This window comes from Schistosoma mansoni, chromosome W, assembly GCF_000237925.1.
Source record: "Schistosoma mansoni strain Puerto Rico chromosome W, complete genome".
NCBI classification, from domain to species: domain Eukaryota; kingdom Metazoa; phylum Platyhelminthes; class Trematoda; order Strigeidida; family Schistosomatidae; genus Schistosoma; species Schistosoma mansoni.
The window spans coordinates 57,477,573-57,497,339 of record NC_031502.1 but is presented as its reverse complement, the minus strand read 5'-3'; the positions used below and the strand labels follow the sequence as shown (position 1 = coordinate 57,497,339).

Genomic DNA, 19,767 nt, shown 5'->3' with positions numbered 1-19,767 from the left:
AGACGAGCCTTCTGTATCCGTGCTGAGATTTCGTCACATACCAGACCACAAGGGCTGATGAGACTTCCAAGATAAGTGAAGTGGTCTACACGCTCAACTACTTCACTCCCTATCATTAGTTCAGGTGTCGATGCAACCCAATCCTGAAGTAACATTTTGCACTTCGAGGGAGAGAATCGCATTCCGAACATGCCTGCATAGTTGCTTATAGTGGTCAGAAGACTGCATGTTGTCAGCGTCTTCACCGAGTAAAACTATGTCGTCGGCGTATTCTAAGTCGACAAGTGAGTCTCCTGGTAAAAGTTCAACTCCTGGAGGTTTAGCTGATGAAAGTGCTATCTCTAAAAGTAAGTCAATGACAAAGTTAAACAAGAATGGGGAGAGTGGACAGCCCTGACGAACGCCACTTGTGGTAATCAGTTCTGATGACAGTTCGCCATAGGCTCTAACTCGACCAGTTGTGCTCGAGTAGAGAGCCTTTATGAGGTTAATGTACTTCTTTGGTACTCCTTTCAGTGACAAACATTGCCATAGAACCTCACGATCAACAGAGTCAAATGCCGCCTTAAGGTCAAGAAATACTACTATTGTGGGACGTCTGAATTTGTGTCTATGTTCTAGGACCTGACGTAGGGTGAATATCTGGTCTATGCAACCACGTCCAGGTCGAAAACCAGCTTGGTTTTCTCTAGTCTGCTCTTCACGAGCTTTGGTTAGGCGACCTAGTATTATTGAAGCTAATATTTTAGACACTATATTAGTCAAACTGATCCCTCTGTGATTGTCACAAGAGGACTTTTGTCCTTTCTTATAAACTGGCACAATCAGTGATTGGGACCAGTCAGATGGAATTACGTCCAGTTCCCAGATTCTACCTAAGACCTCAGTCAATCTCACTACTAGTACTGGACCACCATCCTTAAAAATCTCAGGGGTCAACCTGTCAGGGCCTGCTGCTCTCCCTCGCTTCAGATTTCCTATAGCTTTTTCAACCTCACAGAGGGTTGGAGGACTTACATCAATTTGCCATTCAGGACGACTGGGGATCGTGGGTAATTGAAGTGTGGCTGAAGGCCAGTTGAACTGATCCCTAAAGTGTTCTGCCCATCGATCCAACCTCCTGGATTGAGAATGAATTATATGCCCATCTTTATCTGAGATGGTTTCACTGATATTCGGGTTCCTAATACCGGTTTCTTTAACGAGTCTGAATAGCTGCCTACTGTTACCTATTGCCGCTGCCTTTTCCATCTCTCTTGCTTTCGCTACCCACCACTGTTCACGATCATTACGTAGACTTCTTATAAGCCTGCGCTTAAGTTGACTCCGCTCTTCGTTATGCTCAGAGCCAGGTGGGATGAGTTTACGAGCATCTATCAGTGCGGTAGATGCTGCCGAGATCCATTGTTTCTCCCTAACGTTATGGTTTACCTTATTAGCGGATATCACTGCTGATTCCACAGCTTTTCGGATGTCATTCCACGCTGCCTCGGGGTGGACACAACTTACATGGCTGCCTAACTGTTTTTCTAGTTGTTCCTGAAATATATTCTTAGCTTGCCTACCATTAAGTAGAACCCTTAGAGGCTTCCCTGCAGTGTCTTTCCTACGTCCAGTAAGACGCAGACAAATACGTGCTCGCACTAGAGCATGATCTGAATCTAAGCATGTGCCCCAGAATGAGCGACAGTCTTCTATCGAGCCCCTCCATCGGTGGCTGATAGCGATGTGATCTAATTGGGTCCAACGTTGGGACGAATTCGGGGGTCGCCAGGTCAAAAGATGTTTTTCCTTATGCTTAAAGTTAGTATTTGCAAGAAATAGGCGGTTATCTGAGCATAGCTGCAACAGACGGTCGCCATTATCTGTTCTTTTCGCCATGACACCATAAGATCCACCCAGGTGTCCTTCCCTTTCACTTAGTTTACCTACTTGAGCATTAAAGTCACCTGCTACTATTACTACATCAGAACGCCTAGCTTCTCGGAGAAGGTCAGAAAGTTTCCTGTAGAACTCATCTTTTATATCGTCTGAGCTGCAGTCAGTGGGAGAGTAGGCAGAGACGACGAAGAGGCAACGACGAATTTCCCTATCTTTCCGAGTCCTTACTGATCCGTTTAGTCGAACAGCGCATAGACGACTGTCTACTGGGATCCAGTCTAAAAGAGCTAGTTCTGCCCTAGGACTTAATGCTATACCTACTCCAGCGAGGCCACGGGAAGCAGCGTCAGGGCTTCCAGATACACGGAGCGTGTATCGAGATGAAACTTTATTTTGATTAGGTGCGGTCAAATGAATGACACTACTCGGATCTTGTATGCGCGTTTCGGAGACGCAGCACACATCGATGGTGTAAGATTCTAGAGTTCTAGCTAAGGAAGCCTGTTGTCCTATTTGGCACAATGTTCGGACATTAAAAGTTCCTATATGTAGTTTAGAGCGTGGTTTCAAGAGACCAGGAATAACGTTCTGTGTACTCGAATCGTTTGCCCTAGCGGTGCGACGCGATAAAAGGACGTGGGAAGGGTTAGTCGAGGAGATAACAGAGTTATTAGGTGTAGGAAGGATTTGAAAGCGACCAACTTGGTCTTGTGTGCAGTTAAGGGTATGAGGGCTAGTATCACTTCCCGGCTGCCCACACCGTGGAAGGGTATTTCTTGAGGGACCTGAAAAAGAAGTTGGATTAGTGTTGGTCTTAACGACCTGGGAGCGTGACCGCAGTGCCCAAGGGACATCTGCTTGAGGCCGGTCACGCACGGCCTTTTTGTGGGGGATTTTTGACGTGTTAGCTCCGTTCTTCAAAAGTCCTTACCGCCGGAGACGGAAATCCGTGGGATAAGGCGAGGTGTGCATTTTTAGGGTCGACCTTTTCTAACCCCACCCCTCCTTGTGGGAAGGCAGCATCGCTGTCATGCTGGTTGTCTGAAGGAAACACCTTACTGCTTTCACACCTCTGTACAGTCAGCAGTACGACTTCGCCTTCGGACCTTGGGATTGCTGCTTTTAGTCTCACCGCTCTTCAACCGACCTGTCTGGCATGGTAAGACCTTGAGGAACGATTGTTCCAGCCAGCATAGCTCGATTGGATCATCACGATAGGCAAGCCCGACCACCACGTCAAGGTAGCAGCAACGGTCGGGGATTTAGCTCAGAGAGCCGAGAAGCGATCATTTTAGTATAATACTATTTGTATTTATTCAGTATGTATTTTTGTTCAGCATAACAGCATAAAGTCAGTCAGTCAGCTAAAACGTAGGACCAGGCACACATATGCATCGGTCCAATTTGCTATACCTCGTTAGCACAACAAGATGAACACCGAATTCATAGAAGTAGTTAATTTAGTGGTGGTAGTATATAAAAGATAGGTTGTATTTAAGGATATAGTATAGAAAGGAAGAAAGTTATGAAGCAATTTTAATCACAAGGTTTAAGGGAAGATAAAGAGTGTATACACCTACGCCACTGTGATCGATTCTGAGCCATATCACCTAGAGTCTCCAACCATTGGTTACGATAGTCACACGGACCCCAACCGGGTAGTCTGCATCTACCAACATGGCTCAGACTAGAAGTTAGCGACTTTGTGGACTGATGCCACGTTTTGGTTTGGCCGATAACAGCATAAAGCATGCATTTTTCATAGTAATTCCATGCCGAATCCATTTTTTCCTATTTCGGTTACATGTAATTATTATCCACTCATCAACACATGTAAATAAAAATTGGCAACACAAATGAGTGTATTCTGGTTAAAGTTGTCGTGCTTTTCGGAGGGTGAATAAAATCTGCCTCTACAGTCAGTTTTATTTTCTCTTTTGTACCGTGAAAGCTACAATTTCATGTAGCAAGTACCAGTTTTTCGCGGTTGTAGTATCAAATGTTTAGAAATTCTGTATAAAGAAGTGAATGTGCATGTTAGCAGGTTATAGATTGGATTAAAGCATATCCCTTGTAGGATTGTGTTGGAGCACGCTGGCTGGTCAGTTTTCTAAGCCAATCAGCACTAGTGGATAATTAGAGAAGACTATAATCTCCTGTAAAATCATAAATACACTAACTTTTCTCTTACTATGATTCACTAATACTCAAATTAGCTACCATAGACAACTGGAAAGAGATCAAACAAGTACTAACTTAAATGTGTCAGGACGTTCTCGACATCAACAAGCATCATCATAAGGAATGGATCTCTATCAAAACCCTGAGCAAGATTCAAGAAAGGAAGAACAGGAAGACAGCAATTAATAACAGTGGAACACGAATAGAGAAGGTCAAGTCACAGGCCGAATACAGAGAAGCAAACAAGAGAGTGAAGAGGAATATTAGATCTGACAAGCAGAAATACGTGTAAGATCTGGCAATGGTAGTGGAAAAAGATTCGAGTGAACGAAATATGAGACAAACATATAGCACAAGGAAGAAAGTGGTAGGGAAATACAGTGAACCAAAGCGACCAGTCAAGAACACAGAAAACAAACCAATCACTGAGATTCAGGAACAGAGGAACAGGTGCGAAGAACACTTTGAATAACTCTTGAATAGACCAGCTCCGCTGAACTCACTAGACGTCGAAGCATCACACACTGCCATCCCTATGAATGCCACCCGATCAACGCTCGAAGAAACCAACATGAATATTAGACATAGCAAGAGTGAGAAAGCATCAGGACTAGATAACACACGAGTTGAAACACTGAAGTCAGGCATAGAAGTAACTGCTTACACGCTCCACGTTCTATTTAGAAAGACTTGTGAGGAAGAACAAGTGCCGACAGACTGTAAAGAAGGATACCTCATTAAGATACGAAAGAAATAAGATGTGGGAAAGTGTGACAACTAGAGTCATCACACTACTACCAGCATCAGGAAACGTTTTCAACAGAATGTTGTTGAATCAGATGAAAAATTCAACAGACACCTAACTTTGAAATCAAGGAATTGGATTCCGTGAGGATCAGTAGCGCATCGAGCGAATTGCGACACTATAGATCATTGTTGAGCAATCACTTGAACGGAACTAGTCACTAAACATCATATCCCTTGATTATGAGAAAGCGTTTGACAGAGTGGATTGTAGAAATTTATGGAACGTTATTCGACACAATGGAGTGAGTAGCTGAGAGTCTTGAATGCTGTTAGAGGTATCACGGCGGTCATCACATCCCGGTTGCCCACACCGTGAAAGGGTTTTCATAGAAGTACCTAGAAAGGAAATTGGGTTAGAGGTGGTCTTAATGACTTGAGAGCGTGACCGCAGTACCTAAGGGACCACTATTTGAGGCCGGTCACACACGACCTTTTTATGGGTAATTTTTGTGTCGGCTCCGTACTTGTTGAGACCGTACCGCCTGAAACAGATATCATCATTTATTTATTTAATTGAACACATAAATATTGGCACAAGGGGGCACCAGATATTTATGCGCCACACATAAAATTGTCACTTAATTTTAAAAATGTGAGGGCTATAATACTGCTCGGGTGTCCAGACCGAACCAGGTGGTTTTATTAGGGGGCCACACTCCGAGCCTTTGACCTAAAGGCCTGACCCACAAGGCAATGGAGCATCGTGAGGAGATACAGTCCCATGGTAGACGGTGATCAACAATTGGTTCATACGCCATTTGCTCCTTCAGGGTACTGGAGCCCATGTGCACCATTGGTTTGGAATCAGGGTTTTCCAACTCTCATAGGTGGACTCACCGTATCCACCGGCCCGGCTAAAGCGTCGGACATTCGCTTTTCGTTCTCTCAATTTCGTAAACAACAGTAATGCTACAATAAGGTAGTGAGTAGGACTTCCCTGGCAGAGGCTATCTTTTATATCTACCTATCTTTTATATACCACCACCACTTAATTGACTATTTCTATGAATCCGGTGTTCATCTTGTTGTGCTAACGAGGTATAGCAACTTGGACCGATGCATATGTGTGCCTGGTCCTACGTTTTAGCTGACTGACTGGCTGACTGAATGTGACTGATTGTGATTGCGTTCAAAAGGGTATTACCTAAAGTCGATTCGGTTCTCTATTCTGGGTCGTGAATACTGGATTTGACATGACGTGACTAGTCTCATTATCGTATTAACATATTATCGTAGTATAGCTGAATGAGAAAAATATTTTAAATCATCCGTTATATCAGAAACACACAATATCTACACAAATGGAGTTTAGATGAATATGTCGGTGGTGAATTTCGCTACTTACGTTTACTAAAAAGACTTGAAGTAGTAAGAGCAAAAAACAAATTGAAGGATTCAAACAAAGAAGCTCTAATTTTACACATATTTAATCCAATGGGATTTTGACATGCCTCTTGAATAACAAGATATTAACTTATTTACTAGAATCGTATTCATGAACTTGCCTTCAAGCCATACTCGAATTGTTAGGGCTAGTGACACAACCGCGTAGCCTGAAACTGGTATAGGTGAAGAAAATCTTAAACCAGAGACCCATCGGTTTGAAGTCTAGTACCTAAGCCGTCAACACTCCATGCTCTTGATTTTATCTTTCTTTCAAACTACGTAGAACATTGCTCAAATTGGAGCAGGTGAGATGATGTCGAACCTTCAAGTTAGTGGCCTTAACTGGTGAAGCACTGCTCTATAGGAAATGTTCTATATTTAACGCAGACTCGACCAGAATCGTCTGACGAAAGGTTGTATTTTAAATGGTCGTTTCTAGGGTTTTAAGTCCCACTCGAATCCTAATATGTGACTTGTTCGGAGATTGTATGTGTATTTGTAGGTCGCATTTTAAACATTTTGAATTGTTTGACCAGCAGCTACAAGGGGAGTATGACTATTAGTTATTGAACCATAAGAAAATAGGATGCCAAGTCTTAAAAAAGTAGTAAATGGTCCGTTTTGTTATTGCATGTTAGTTTACTACTACTTATCAACTCACTTGGGTATATACGAGTGGAGGATTAACCCAATCATAAGCAAATATTGTGCCTAATTTACCACGAAATGATGTGATTTCATTTGTCAAAATTTCTACAGCTCTATCAAAGCGTATGTAGCCTTCTTCACGAGCTTTTGTAACCATATCTAAGGCCCATACTAATGGAACAAAGTATAAAGTATATTCACTGGGTTGAGTGCTACGATAAATATCCAATTCTTCTTGTGTCATTAATCCTGAAAAAGATAAAAAGTGGTATGGACAATTTGAAACATGAAATTATCCTCATCGAAAAAAATTTTTTGATGGCAATAATTAGCAGTGGAATGCAGAATGTATGCTATACACCTTAGATATGAACTCAGTTAAGTGTATGTATGTATAAGCGAGTAAATCCTATTTGGCTAACACTTGTTAGTTCGTATATTGGTTTTTAGAGTGACTACCTCAGCATTACGGAAAACTATGAGATAAAAGTGACTATTTCCTTTGATTAGCTCTCCTTAAGATGAAATGTACACTGTACATTCCATTCTTGATCGCTATTAAATATGTAGTGATCGAGAAAACAAGTGGGGACAATTGAATGTATTTGAACACACAATTACAGAATCGCTGAAAATCTGAATCAGAATCTCTTAGTAAAATCTGAGAATCATACAGTAAATACTTAATTTGCGAAATGTCAATCAATCGTCTCAGACTTCACTGTTCCTTTATTTTCATACAAATTACTTTCTGTTCCCGTTATTTCCTTCTCGATCTTCTCGACTTTCTGATGCTACATATTCTATTCCTGACTAGCGTCACATACTACTTATGTCGATATAAGTAACACACAACGTAATCTACTCCAATAATGACGGACCTCTTACAATTAGCTCGGTTTATTAATTATTAATTATTGAAAAATCGATGGTGAATTAACAAGGATTTGAACCAATTTACATTGTAATTATTCTGAATATAACCAAAACCCACGTTCTGACAAAACACCATTATAAACTCCAACTTCATCGGTAGAGTCCTATCAGCAACAAGAACTAGACATAGTATTGGTTACTATTAAATGACTAATAAATGTGTAGTTAACTGTTCTACAGTTCAGTCATATCCCGAATAGTTAAGTAACAAAACACTAACTTTGACATTGAGTGACAGAGATTCGAAACCCACAAGAAGCATCAGTTTCCTTGAGATAGTAAATATGATTTACTGACAAGTGTTAACAAAAACTTACATCCAAGGCTTTTTGTAGGCTGTCTCCAACTAACGAGTCCATCCAAAGTAAAGAAATAGATTTATTTATGGGCTTACTTTCAAATGGTAGATTATCATAATAAAATCAGTTCAATACTTATATGTAAATAGAATGTACAGAGTCTAATGTATAGAGTATATTTCATTAACTCTCAGAGATTATATGACATAGAGTTTAAAATGTATAGTTAAAACACATGTGAGAACTTGGGAATTACTATTATTTTTGAAAAATAGGATTTAAATGCCAGAACATTTGTTTGCCATGGAAATTATAGTTATGAGATAATACTTCATGTATGTTATTATTATTATTATTTAAACACATAAATATTGGTACAAGAAAGTACCAGATACATATGCGCCGCACAAATCTCATTCGACTTGTGTGAGGGTTGTGATACTGCCCAGGTGCCCAAACTAAAGCAGGTGGTTTTCTTAGGGGGCCACACCCGGAGCCCTTGACCTAAAGGTCTAACCCAAAAGGCAGTGGAGCATCGTGAGGAGATACAGTCCCATGGTAGACGGTGACCAACAATTGGTTCATACGCCATTTGTTACCTCAGGGTACTGGAGCCCATGTGCACCATTGGTTTGGAATCAGGATTTTCCAACTCCCCTAGGTGAACTCGCAGCGTCCACCAAACCGGTTAAGGCGTCTGACATTCGCTTTTCGTTCTCTCAATTTCGTGAACAACAGTGATGCCACGAGAAGGCAGTGAGTGAGACTTCCCTGGCAAAGGCTATATACGCGTGGGCATGTGAGTGTTTGGAGAAGGAGGGTGGCCCCTCCCCACTCTCGGTCGTACCAGGGCATATATACTGTTGTGTAGTAAAAATTAGATTTAATACTTAACCATGTAATAGCTAACTACTTCAATTATTTTTAATATCTTTCATTTTCTAAAAAGCATGATTACAATTAATTACAATCCAGTAAATTCAGGGTAGGTATTATGTAACGATGTCAATGATACATATTGTTCGAAAATCAATAGTCACTCAGTTTTGGGGAGAGAAAATTTGTATATATTTAGATGATTAAATTAATGATTTGGAATCAAGTATTCAAAATAGAGTTCAATATAAATATCCCTATGAAATAGTTTGACTGTCATACTAATTTCTAAAAGAAGCTGTTATTAATAAATAGTCAATAAAAAAGGAATCGACACATGTGTCAACAATCAAACAGTTATCTGGACCCCTTCACCTTAATGTTTAGGTATTCACAAACATATTACTTACTTGGTATTTTGTCAGACAGTTAAAACCCAGGAGTCTCAATAAGTTGGCTAATTTATTAAAACAATGATATTGCAAGTGTAAAGCTAGAAAACGAATCCAAATCATTAACTTACACTAAATGAGTTTATCGAAAATACACATAACCAGAAACATTAATATTAAAACGGATGTTTGTTATATAAAGCTTGAAAATTGCTTAAAATAACATTGTCCTATTGATGAACATTTTCAAAATGACACAATATTTAATGAAAACATTGAATTACCTGCACTAACAAGATGTTCTTCCGTTGGAAAACGCAAGCGAGCTCGAGATGAGATTGCACGTAAAGCAATACAATAAGATAAATTGATATATCGAACTATATTTCGCCTAATTCTTGTTGGGCGTTCAGCGTTCCCATGACAAAAAGCTGTTATAAACAGAGCCAGACGATCAGGCCATGGTAATGCTAAGAACTGTTCCCACCAACGTTGAACAATAAGTGAAACGTAAAAGCCCAAAACGAATGCTACAGGAACTGTTTCGTTGTACCGACCGCAATAGATGCACAATAGCTCAAAATACCTGTTTAAATCAGTTATTGATCATGTTTCGTAAGTTATGTATAACAGAAAATAAACAGGAAGCGATTTACAGTAAAATAAACAGTGAATACGATAGCTTTGAATATAACTGTAAACACGCTAGTTAAAAAGTCATTACAGATGTATAACTATTTTGAACTGTCTAAGCGCAAAACAAATGGTCAGCTCAATTTTGAAATATACAATATGGGACGATTTACCCACATATCATCAGTGCTGAAGCAACTTTTTTAACCAATGAGATCAGTAAGCTTATAGGATAATTCTACAAATACTAACAATAATATCTAAAATATCTGAAACACCTAATACACTGAGATCTGTATTTGGTTAATTACTTGACTGTTGTGATATACTATAGAGCACTAATAATCTTTGTCAGCATAATGTTCGAATAGAACAATATATTTGATACACAGGAAAATTGAACCGTTCAAAAAATTTTAACGTCAAAAAACCTTTTGATTCATTTGTCAGGCACAGATTTGTGTGCTTGACTTTGAGTCACAGTGCATGTATGAGGACTAATAATATGGTCCGGTTACCCAAGCTGAAGTTGATGGGACGGGGTTCAGACCGAAAACTTATTGGCTGAAAGTCGAATGTTTAACCACTGAGCTATGATTTCGAGTTCGAAAAAATAACAGGCAGCGACAAGGAGTTGAAGAAATCAATAATTAAAAGTGGCGAAGTTAGGCATATGTGAAATACTGATTTCTTTATAATTTCATGTATTATTAACATATTGCGAACTGCAGGTTGTTAGTTTCACCTACTTTTAAGCCCCCAAATGCCCTGGTACGGCCGAGAGTGGGGAGGGGCCACCCTCCTTCTCCAAACACTCACATGCCCACGCGTATATAGCCTTTGCCAGGGAAGTCTCACTCACTGCCTTCTCGTGGCATCACTGTTGTTCACGAAATTGAGAGAACGAAAAGCGAATGTCAGACGCCTTAACCGGTTTGGTGGACGCTGCGAGTTCACCTAGGGGAGTTGGAAAATCCTGATTCCAAACCAATGGTGCACATGGGCTCCAGTACCCTGAGGTAACAAATGGCGTATGAACCAATTGTTGGTCACCGTCTACCATGGGACTGTATCTCCTCACGATGCTCCACTGCCTTTTGGGTTAGACCTTTAGGTCAAGGGCTCCGGGTGTGGCCCCCTAAGAAAACCACCTGCTTTAGTTTGGGCACCTGGGCAGTATCACAACCCTCATACAAATCGAATGAGATTTATGCGGCACATATGTATCTGGTACTTTCTTGTACCAATATTCATGTGTCTAAATAAATAAATAAAAATAAATGTGAAACATACATGTATGATTACTGAGCTAAATCATACTCTCATCATTAGTTTGGTAGAGCAGGATGTTAACTAGATTGAATAAGTACTGTACAATTCATTAAGACCTGCAATCATATGCTTTTTTTTGTAGAGCGGATTCCCATAAACGACATAAAAAACAAGCTATACGTATCTCTAGAAAACCACTGAACGCTAGGTGCATTACCTTCATAAAACCAACACTTAGAACATATGTTTACAGTTGCTGGTGAATTTTTAATAAGGTATCGATTAGGAAATTACCTTGGTATATTTAGATTTTTCCAAGCCTTTGTTTGATTTTAGCATGACAACCAATGTGTTTTTTGTATAAGTACATTTAGATTATACTTTTCTAAAATCCCCAGATGCCAGTAAGGGGGTATGAAGTTTGATTTGTTGAAGAAACCCTGGATAACACATTTAAAGCCTGTTAGCAGTCATTAATACAGTGAACCAGTAACGTGGAGGCATAATTCCATAAAGATTCGAATATATTACACTTGGTATCTCGATTAGAAGTCAAACTATGCAGTGTCTTGGAACTGAATTACAAGTAACCAGTGGTTGAGAGATGGAAACCAATGCAGCTCATGATATGTGGACTCTGGTCAAAATCTATTAATAATATGATCACTAAACTAAGTAGCACTTATGATAACGATTACTGACAAAGACAATTCAAACCTGAAACGATATAGTGCTGAGAAATATAAATTTCAAAGGGCTTTGATACATTGATAGGAAGGTGTGTAAAGATCAAACTTAACGTATTCCATCGAATAATGAAGTCAAAACCAAGACTTGGATTCTCAGTTTAAGAAACAACTAATATCCTCAGCTTACACTATTTGTAGGTGTTTGTTTTATCTTAGATTAACAGAGAGATGGTGCAGAAAATTTGCTTGACAGTAGGTTTAAAGAGGTGATTACTCTGAGGAAACCTTAAAGGTATCTGGTTAGATCTAGGATTCCGAAGTCTTCTCTACAAATTATTATGACTATATTGACCCAACTGATAGCTAATGACGTCCTAAAGTTTTAGGTGGACTATTTTTAAGACTCAAATTTACTGCTGATATTACAGGATTTATGTCTATTACCAGGTCAACTGGAGACCGCCTTGAGAGGGTTCATATTGGCAAAAATAGTAGTCTATATGTATAAGGTAGGAGACGGACAATAAGTCCGAGATTATCACGATAAACACGGTAGTAACAAACGAGTGAATTCTAAAATCAACTAACTAATTTTAATCTTTAACTAATGAAACATCAACTAAAAACCTCATTTATGTAGGTAGTTATTCAGCGTCAAATCTGAATAATTTAACTAACCTCTTCAGTGTCGCACTGAGGATAAACCTGTATGTAACAGATAAAACGGAGTATATACCGACGAAGACCAGAAACTCGAACCAAACCAGACGATAAACGCTTCCTTTCCACCTGTTTGTGGCTGTTGAGAACAAAAACCGTGAGCATTACATAAACAATAATCTTATAAAAGTCCAGTATTTCGCAGTCGCCACAACTGACGAGTATGTAACCGTCATCTTCGGAAATAGAATCTAACTGACCGAAGGTGAGCAAACGGGCAACGGTCCACTGGCACCGTCCATTGAGAGAGGTTACTGAGCACTTGAAGGTCAAGCTGTCGTAAAACAGTTGGTGCGTCATCTCGACAACTCGTAAGGTTTTGCAGAAGCGGTCAAATCAAGACGGTTATGAATTTGGTTTGAGTTCAGCCACACTATATCTATATATATCGAGTATGCATTAGTACCTCATGTATCCGAAACCACACGTTTTGGTTTAAACCAAGGTTCTTCTTCGCTAGACTCGGTAATCACTAATGCAACTGAGGATATTGCCAATCTAAATATTCCCCCACCGTTAGCCAATAGCGATCACGCTGTTTTATCATTCACGTTTAGAGCTAGTGAAATGATATATGATCAGGTTAAGCCTTACCCAAACGTATGGAGAGCTACCTGGCACGCTATTTTAAAAGGACAGTGGTATTATCCCTCGTTGAAGTAAATTCACTGTTTTGGTAATACATTACACATCAAAACTACTGTTTACACTTAAGTTGAATTTATTTCAGTTAAATTGACATCCTACTTGTGTGTATTGACTTTGATTCTGTATATTTCCTACATCCAAGCATAATTGTGCAACTTTGACTTCATTTACTCGGTTAAGGTCTGACATTTTTTACACATCCATTTTTATGTTGCCATTATTAGTTAATTCTTAAGATGGTCGGTTCTGCCCGCAATTGTGGACAGCCATGCCACTTATTTCCTGTGGAAGAAGGAATGCAATGTGACGAGTATAAGAAGCGGTTTCATAAGATGTATACCCGCTTAAATCCCACTACCTATAAAAGTTGCTCAAAGCCTAACTCTCATAGGCTCTGTGTGTTTTGTTGTTCGACCAAAACATTACTCATCCAAGAGGCAATTAGCCTTCTGGCGTCGACTAACAAATAGGTTTATAAGGGCTGTATCGGTAATGTGGGTGCTGATAACAAAGAATGCATCAATGTCGTAAGTGCTGTCACGGCACGTGCCAGACACCTAGCTGTGCAACACGCAATAGAGATTTTTATCTTGAAACAATTAATGAGCGATATATCATCAGATGCTGATGGCCAAGCTGCTACAACAGTGGTTGATGACCCAGACAATACTATTGTCGTCCCGAGTAGTTCTAATGTGGATGCCCCGATTGGTAGGAGATGGATGAAGGAAAGCTAGCCAAAAATGTCCACCGCTTAGTTGAAAAGTCCTTGGCAAACTCATATTCTGAGTTGCAGATTACTGCGCCAAAGCCCCAAAGTAAGATTATATTTAACGAGGTCTGGACACATTGAACAGTACTCACTTTGTCGACACACAAATTGATGTGAAGCCACCTCAAATAAGCTCCGCAAAAACTGACTCACATCTTTCAAAGAAGGAAAGACCGACTTCAATAAGGTCTGTCCTAGGTAAAAACCCAAGAAAGGAAGTTTCCTCTGTCCTCCGTCCTCTAAATAGTAGTCGGCAGGAAACACAAACCAACTACCCAATACATCGATGACCTACCGGAATCCCACAGTATGTTTTGACGTGACTGTGGCTGCTACTCCAATGAAAGTTGATGAATGGGTACAGGTCGTAAACAAGAAACGATATAATGCTGTAAAAGAAAATGCATCCCCTCAAAAAGTAGTTGTGAAATTAAAGACTGATCACTATGACAGGTCAGTTATTTTTCAAAGAATCAAGAATAGTGAACCCTCCGAACCTACAACTCATTTTGAACATGACATTGGATTGATAGAACAGCTACTTAATCAGCTTTTGCCTCAGGATATCTCCGGAGTCACCTTGCCAGAGGTGTATAGACTGGGTAGTCAAGCGAATTTGAAACCAAATCAGACCAGGTTGCTTAAAGAAACATTTAAATCTTCTTGTGAACGGAACATAACTTTACAGAATGAACATAAACTAAGGGGTTCAGAAGTTTTCGTCCATAAGGACTTGACGATCGCAGACAGTGTGAAAAGGTGAGAAGCCGAAAAATGACTAAAACTTAGGTTAGACGCTGGCGAAAAGGACCCAAAAATTGTAAATTTTCGGGTTGTGAGGTTTCGACAAAGAATGATACCAAAGTCACTATGGGTGCAGCCCGAAGCCATTTAAATAGGCTTCGGATCTGTTACCCCAACATCCAAAGCTTGCTTAATAAGCGGTCGTAACTAGGTGTACAGATTGACTCTACCAAGCCAGATGTAATCATAGTCACAGAAACTCGGCTGACGCAGCCTATAGATAGTATGGAACTTGATTTTGAGGGTTTCATGTTGGTAAAAGCCGACAGAACCCAGAAGCATAAAGGAGGGAGAGTAGCTCTACTCATCAGGAATACCCATTTGCCGCTATCGATAGTGTGTCCCATGATAGTGCGGCGTATGAATTGGTTAGTTGCTGCAAGGGAAAAGAGCTGCTGATTGTTTTGGTCTACCGTAGTCCAAGCTGTGAGGTAAATGAGGTCTTGCTAAACAGTCTCAATACTTGGTCACAGAGTGGTTCATGTCTAATTGTGGGAGACTTTAATTCATCTACGGTAGATTGGAAAAATCTGAGAACTGAATTGTCAGAAAGTTCCTTCGAGCATGAACTAGTTGATGCGATTATCATATGTGCTCTAGTACAACATGTGAAATAGGCAATTAGGTACTACCCGGGATCTGAATCATTCTTACTAGATCTCATATTAACCCATTATGAGGATGACGTCACGAACCTCGATTATATGCCACCCCTAGGTAAAGTGATCATGCAGTTCTAACACCTGACTTCAAATAGCTGTCAAAAACGAGTACGCATCAGCTCAACCCAGAACTAACGTCTGGAAAGTCAATATACAAGATATTATACACTCAGCATCGTCAGTAAATTGGACAATAGAGCCATAGTCCCCAGTTGAAACAGCTTGGGGTGTGTTTTGAACTTCAAACTCAGAAGTTACTTCACCCCACATCCCCTAGATCACACCAAGGGGGCCGAGAAACTCCCCATCATGGTTCAGTAGGGAGGTTCGCACCTTTCTCCTTATGAGAAGAATGTGGGATAGATTCAAATTGCTGGTGAATCTGTAGAATGCCCTAAACACTTGTATCCGTATATAAACCAAAGGACTGGAAAATAGGTAATATTCCAGCACTGTGGGGAGACAGTAATGCTTCATTGTTAGTGGAGGATGACTATGGTAAAGCTCAAGTATTCTCAAACTACTTCAACAATGTATATACCGTAGAAACACCCTTCCCGTCATTCCATACAAATTCCCCGACACACATCGGACAGCATGACCATTAAAGAACTCGATGTCCTTGGTCTGCCAAATAAGCTTAACATAGGCAAGTCTACGGGACCCGATGAACTGAATCCTAGGTTACTAAAGGAGCTAGCTAATTTTGTTGCAAACCCCTTAAGTTTATGTGTAAATCTATCCGTATCCCAGGGTTGATTGCTAAAAGACTGGAGCAACTCCATAGTAAGTCCTGTCTTCAAAACAGGTACGAAACATACACCTGAAAACTACCGACCCGTTAGCCTAACTAGCGTGGTTTTTAAAATTTCAGAAATAATTATTCGGAAACAGCTGTTTACACAACTTGGTGAAAATCGAATCCTTTCAGAAAAGCAGCATGGCTTTAGAATATGTTATTCTTGTCTCACTAACTTATTAGTAGCTCATGGAAGCTGGTGTGCTTTTAGAGACCAAAAGTTACCTATAGACATAGCTTACATTGACTTCAGCAAAGCTTTTGACACAGTTCCTCAAAACCAGCTGTTATATAAGTTGGGAAATGTCGGGGTTGGAGGCAATCTATTGGTGTGGATAAAAGACTTCCTAATTAGGCCCCAATAAAGAGTACGGGTGAACTCCAAGTTGTCTATCTGGGAAACTGTGCTTAGCGGAGTGCCTCAGGGCACAGTTTTAGGGCGTGTTACTCCTCTCATATGTAAATGACCTTCCTTGTCTCCTGTCACCATCAGTTTTGCTATATGCTGACGATATCAAGATATGGAGGGCGATAAGACACAAGGGTGATAGCCTAGAACTTCAAAAGGGCCTGGAGAGATTATCTGAATGGTCTCTAGCCTGGCAGTTGCCGATAGATACTTCCAAATGTATTGTGAGGCATGTTGGTCATCAATGTACGGATACATACACAATGGATAACACTGGGCTACCTGTCGTCCAAACACGCAATGACTTAGGAGCCATCGTTAGCCAAGACTTAAAAACTACCTCACACTACTGTCCAATAGCCACCAAAGATCTTAGAACCCTATGGTCAGTATGTAAAGCCTTTAGTCATTTCAACGCTTGTATTCAGTTTTCGTGCATCCTAAACTTCAGTACTGCATATAAGTGGCTAGTCCCTGCTTAAAAAAAGACAATGAGCCTTTGGAATAGGTTCAGAAAACAGAAATTAAGCTGATTCCCGGAATAGCGAAGCTCCCATATGATGCTCGACTGGCTAAGCCAAACCTATTCCCGTTGTCATATTGAAGAACCAGAGGCAACTTGATTATGGTTTTAAAACTACTTAGTGATAAATTTGCACACGATATGCCCTCATTTTTCTTATTTCCCAAAACAAAGAATTCACAAAAACACTCTAAAAAGTTCAGAAGCCCAAAACAATTTACTTGTCGGCTGACTATTAACTTTCCCACCAACTCATCAACGAGTGAAATTCATTACCTCAACATGTGATTAACGCTCCACCCGTTGACTCTCTCGAAGGAAAGTTTTATCATCTGAGAGACCATCATTGCTGCATTAACACAGGCCAACAAGCCTTCTACGCCTTCCAAACCGAAACTGCCGTAGATGGCAAAAGTTTGGCCTCATCAAACATTGTCGTGAATCATTTGCTCGACTCCCACAACTCTGTTTTAGGAAAACTAACGGTAAGCTCCCAGCAGTTAACAGGCAGGATCTTACATCACGATCGTAAGCCGTGAACACGACTTCCAAAGAAGTTGAACCAATTCCTATATTATCCATTCACGGGTATCTTTAACGGATTCTTCTCAACTAACCTCATACTAAAAATGTGGTGAAAGATAAAGATAATCCCTATACCTAAGAAAGTATCTGGAGATAAGAATGAGTAATTCAGACCCATGACAAAGTCTTCACCTTTCTTCAAAATAATGGAAAAATTATTGATACTCCCACTTTAACCGGAATTAAAAGCGCACATTGATCCGTATCAGTTTGATTACAAATGCAAAAGAGGCATCTTGAATGCCCTTGCTGTTCTGCATCACAATATAGTGTTCAGCTTGGAAAAAAGTAAGAAATATGTTCGATGCTCTTTTCTGGACCATATTTCTGCTTTTGATTCTATCCAAGGACACCTCCTACTTAATAAGTTGATCGACGTCAATACTGACAGCTGAATAGCCTATTGGCTATGTCCCTACCTCTCTGGAAGAGAACAGAACACTATGTTTGGAGGAAAGTGTTCAACTATTCTGCTGCCTTATGAAGGCGGGCCTCAAGGAGCTATTCTTCCCCTCTCTTCCTTCTTCCTCTTTTGTATGCGATCTGCCATCTTCCACGAAAAACACTTTTTTGAAATATGCGGACGATCTCACTGTGCGTATGCCGATTTCTACCTTTTTACATCCCATAGAAACGAATGAGTTTTTGTCTCGTATTAAATGGTGGTCTATTGTTAATGATCTCATGCTTAATCCGTCTAAATATCAAGCCGTTATTTTTAGTCTTCAACATGAACAACACCTAAATACCATGTTGGAATCCCATAACGTTTTCTCCCTTGGAGATTCCTTGATAAACAGTATCGAAGGTCAATTATCTTGGTTTTACCTTTTTCTCTGATCTCTCTTGGTCTTCTTATGTTTTACTATTATCAAAAAACGTTTTCTTTCTGACTTACTACATAAAGAGGCAGCATGGTTGAGGGATTACTCAATATTGACCCTTATAATTTGTCAATTCCTGCATACTACCTATTATTCTTCACTGGTCTCCATTATTCTTTCCCAGGCATTTGAGAAAAGACTTTGCTGGGTTGTGGAGAGTGCTGAAGACAATTAGCAAGGTGTGTGGCGAATCTTTTCAGGTCATTGTTAATATGGTTGTGGATAAACACCTAATATCTTGCAAACTCCTGTGAGATGTTATCATATTAGATACTAACCATCCATTCATTCATATATTTCTCCTTGCATATCTTCTGATAGAACGAGACGTCAATACATTGAAACCCATGCACGCAAGCAAAGGTATAAAAGTTCTGTAATACCTTACTTAGCAAATATACCCTGTGACAAACAGGTTGTTGTAGTTGACCTAGTAGTCAGTAACCTGTATTCCTAAACATATCTCTTAAAAATTGTACACATTTAGATCTTTTTTCACCTTTCTTTTTCCTTTTTTGTTTTTGTGAAAGAAACGTGTTGAAATACCTCGTGCTGATAATTCTATATTGTACCAAAATATAATTTCGCATAGAGCCGTTAATAATATTAATAGTAGTAATATGTATCTGCCCAATTCCGTCCAAATATCTGGAGAGCTAATATTCTGGCAATCAGAGACTACGCTATCTCGACTAACTGCTTGGTCGATGCCGATAGATCGATCGAAGACGAACGGAATAAGTTTAAGGCTACATTCGAGTCCGTAACATCACCGTTCATCCCATGATCAACACGCAGGCTATCACATTGCCCTTCATGGATTAATAAGGAAACTTGGAAGCACTTGAAGTGTAGGAGACACTTCGGTGACTTATTCTGGTCTACATGACATGCGTCATTTAAGTGTGAATATCAAAATATCCAGAATATACATAAAAAGACCATAGCTAGATGAGGTCGT

General features: G+C 39.9%; 1 protein-coding gene across 1 annotated transcript in view; it reads right to left on the bottom strand.

Annotated features, from left to right (window-relative positions):
• Positions 1–12,859, bottom strand: part of Smp_131460 (bestrophin-related) — a 35,007-nt gene extending 22,148 nt beyond the window's left edge. The window contains exons 1-4 of the mRNA XM_018790290.1: positions 12,829–12,859; positions 12,679–12,789; positions 9,691–9,992; positions 6,917–7,152 (exon numbers count right to left, since the gene is read on the bottom strand). Of these exons, the coding sequence (XP_018655648.1) occupies positions 6,917–7,152; positions 9,691–9,992; positions 12,679–12,789; positions 12,829–12,830 (651 nt within the window). The 5' untranslated portion in view covers positions 12,831–12,859. The remainder of the gene's footprint in view (positions 1–6,916; positions 7,153–9,690; positions 9,993–12,678; positions 12,790–12,828) is intronic.
• Between the last annotated feature and the right edge of the window lie 6,908 nt (positions 12,860–19,767).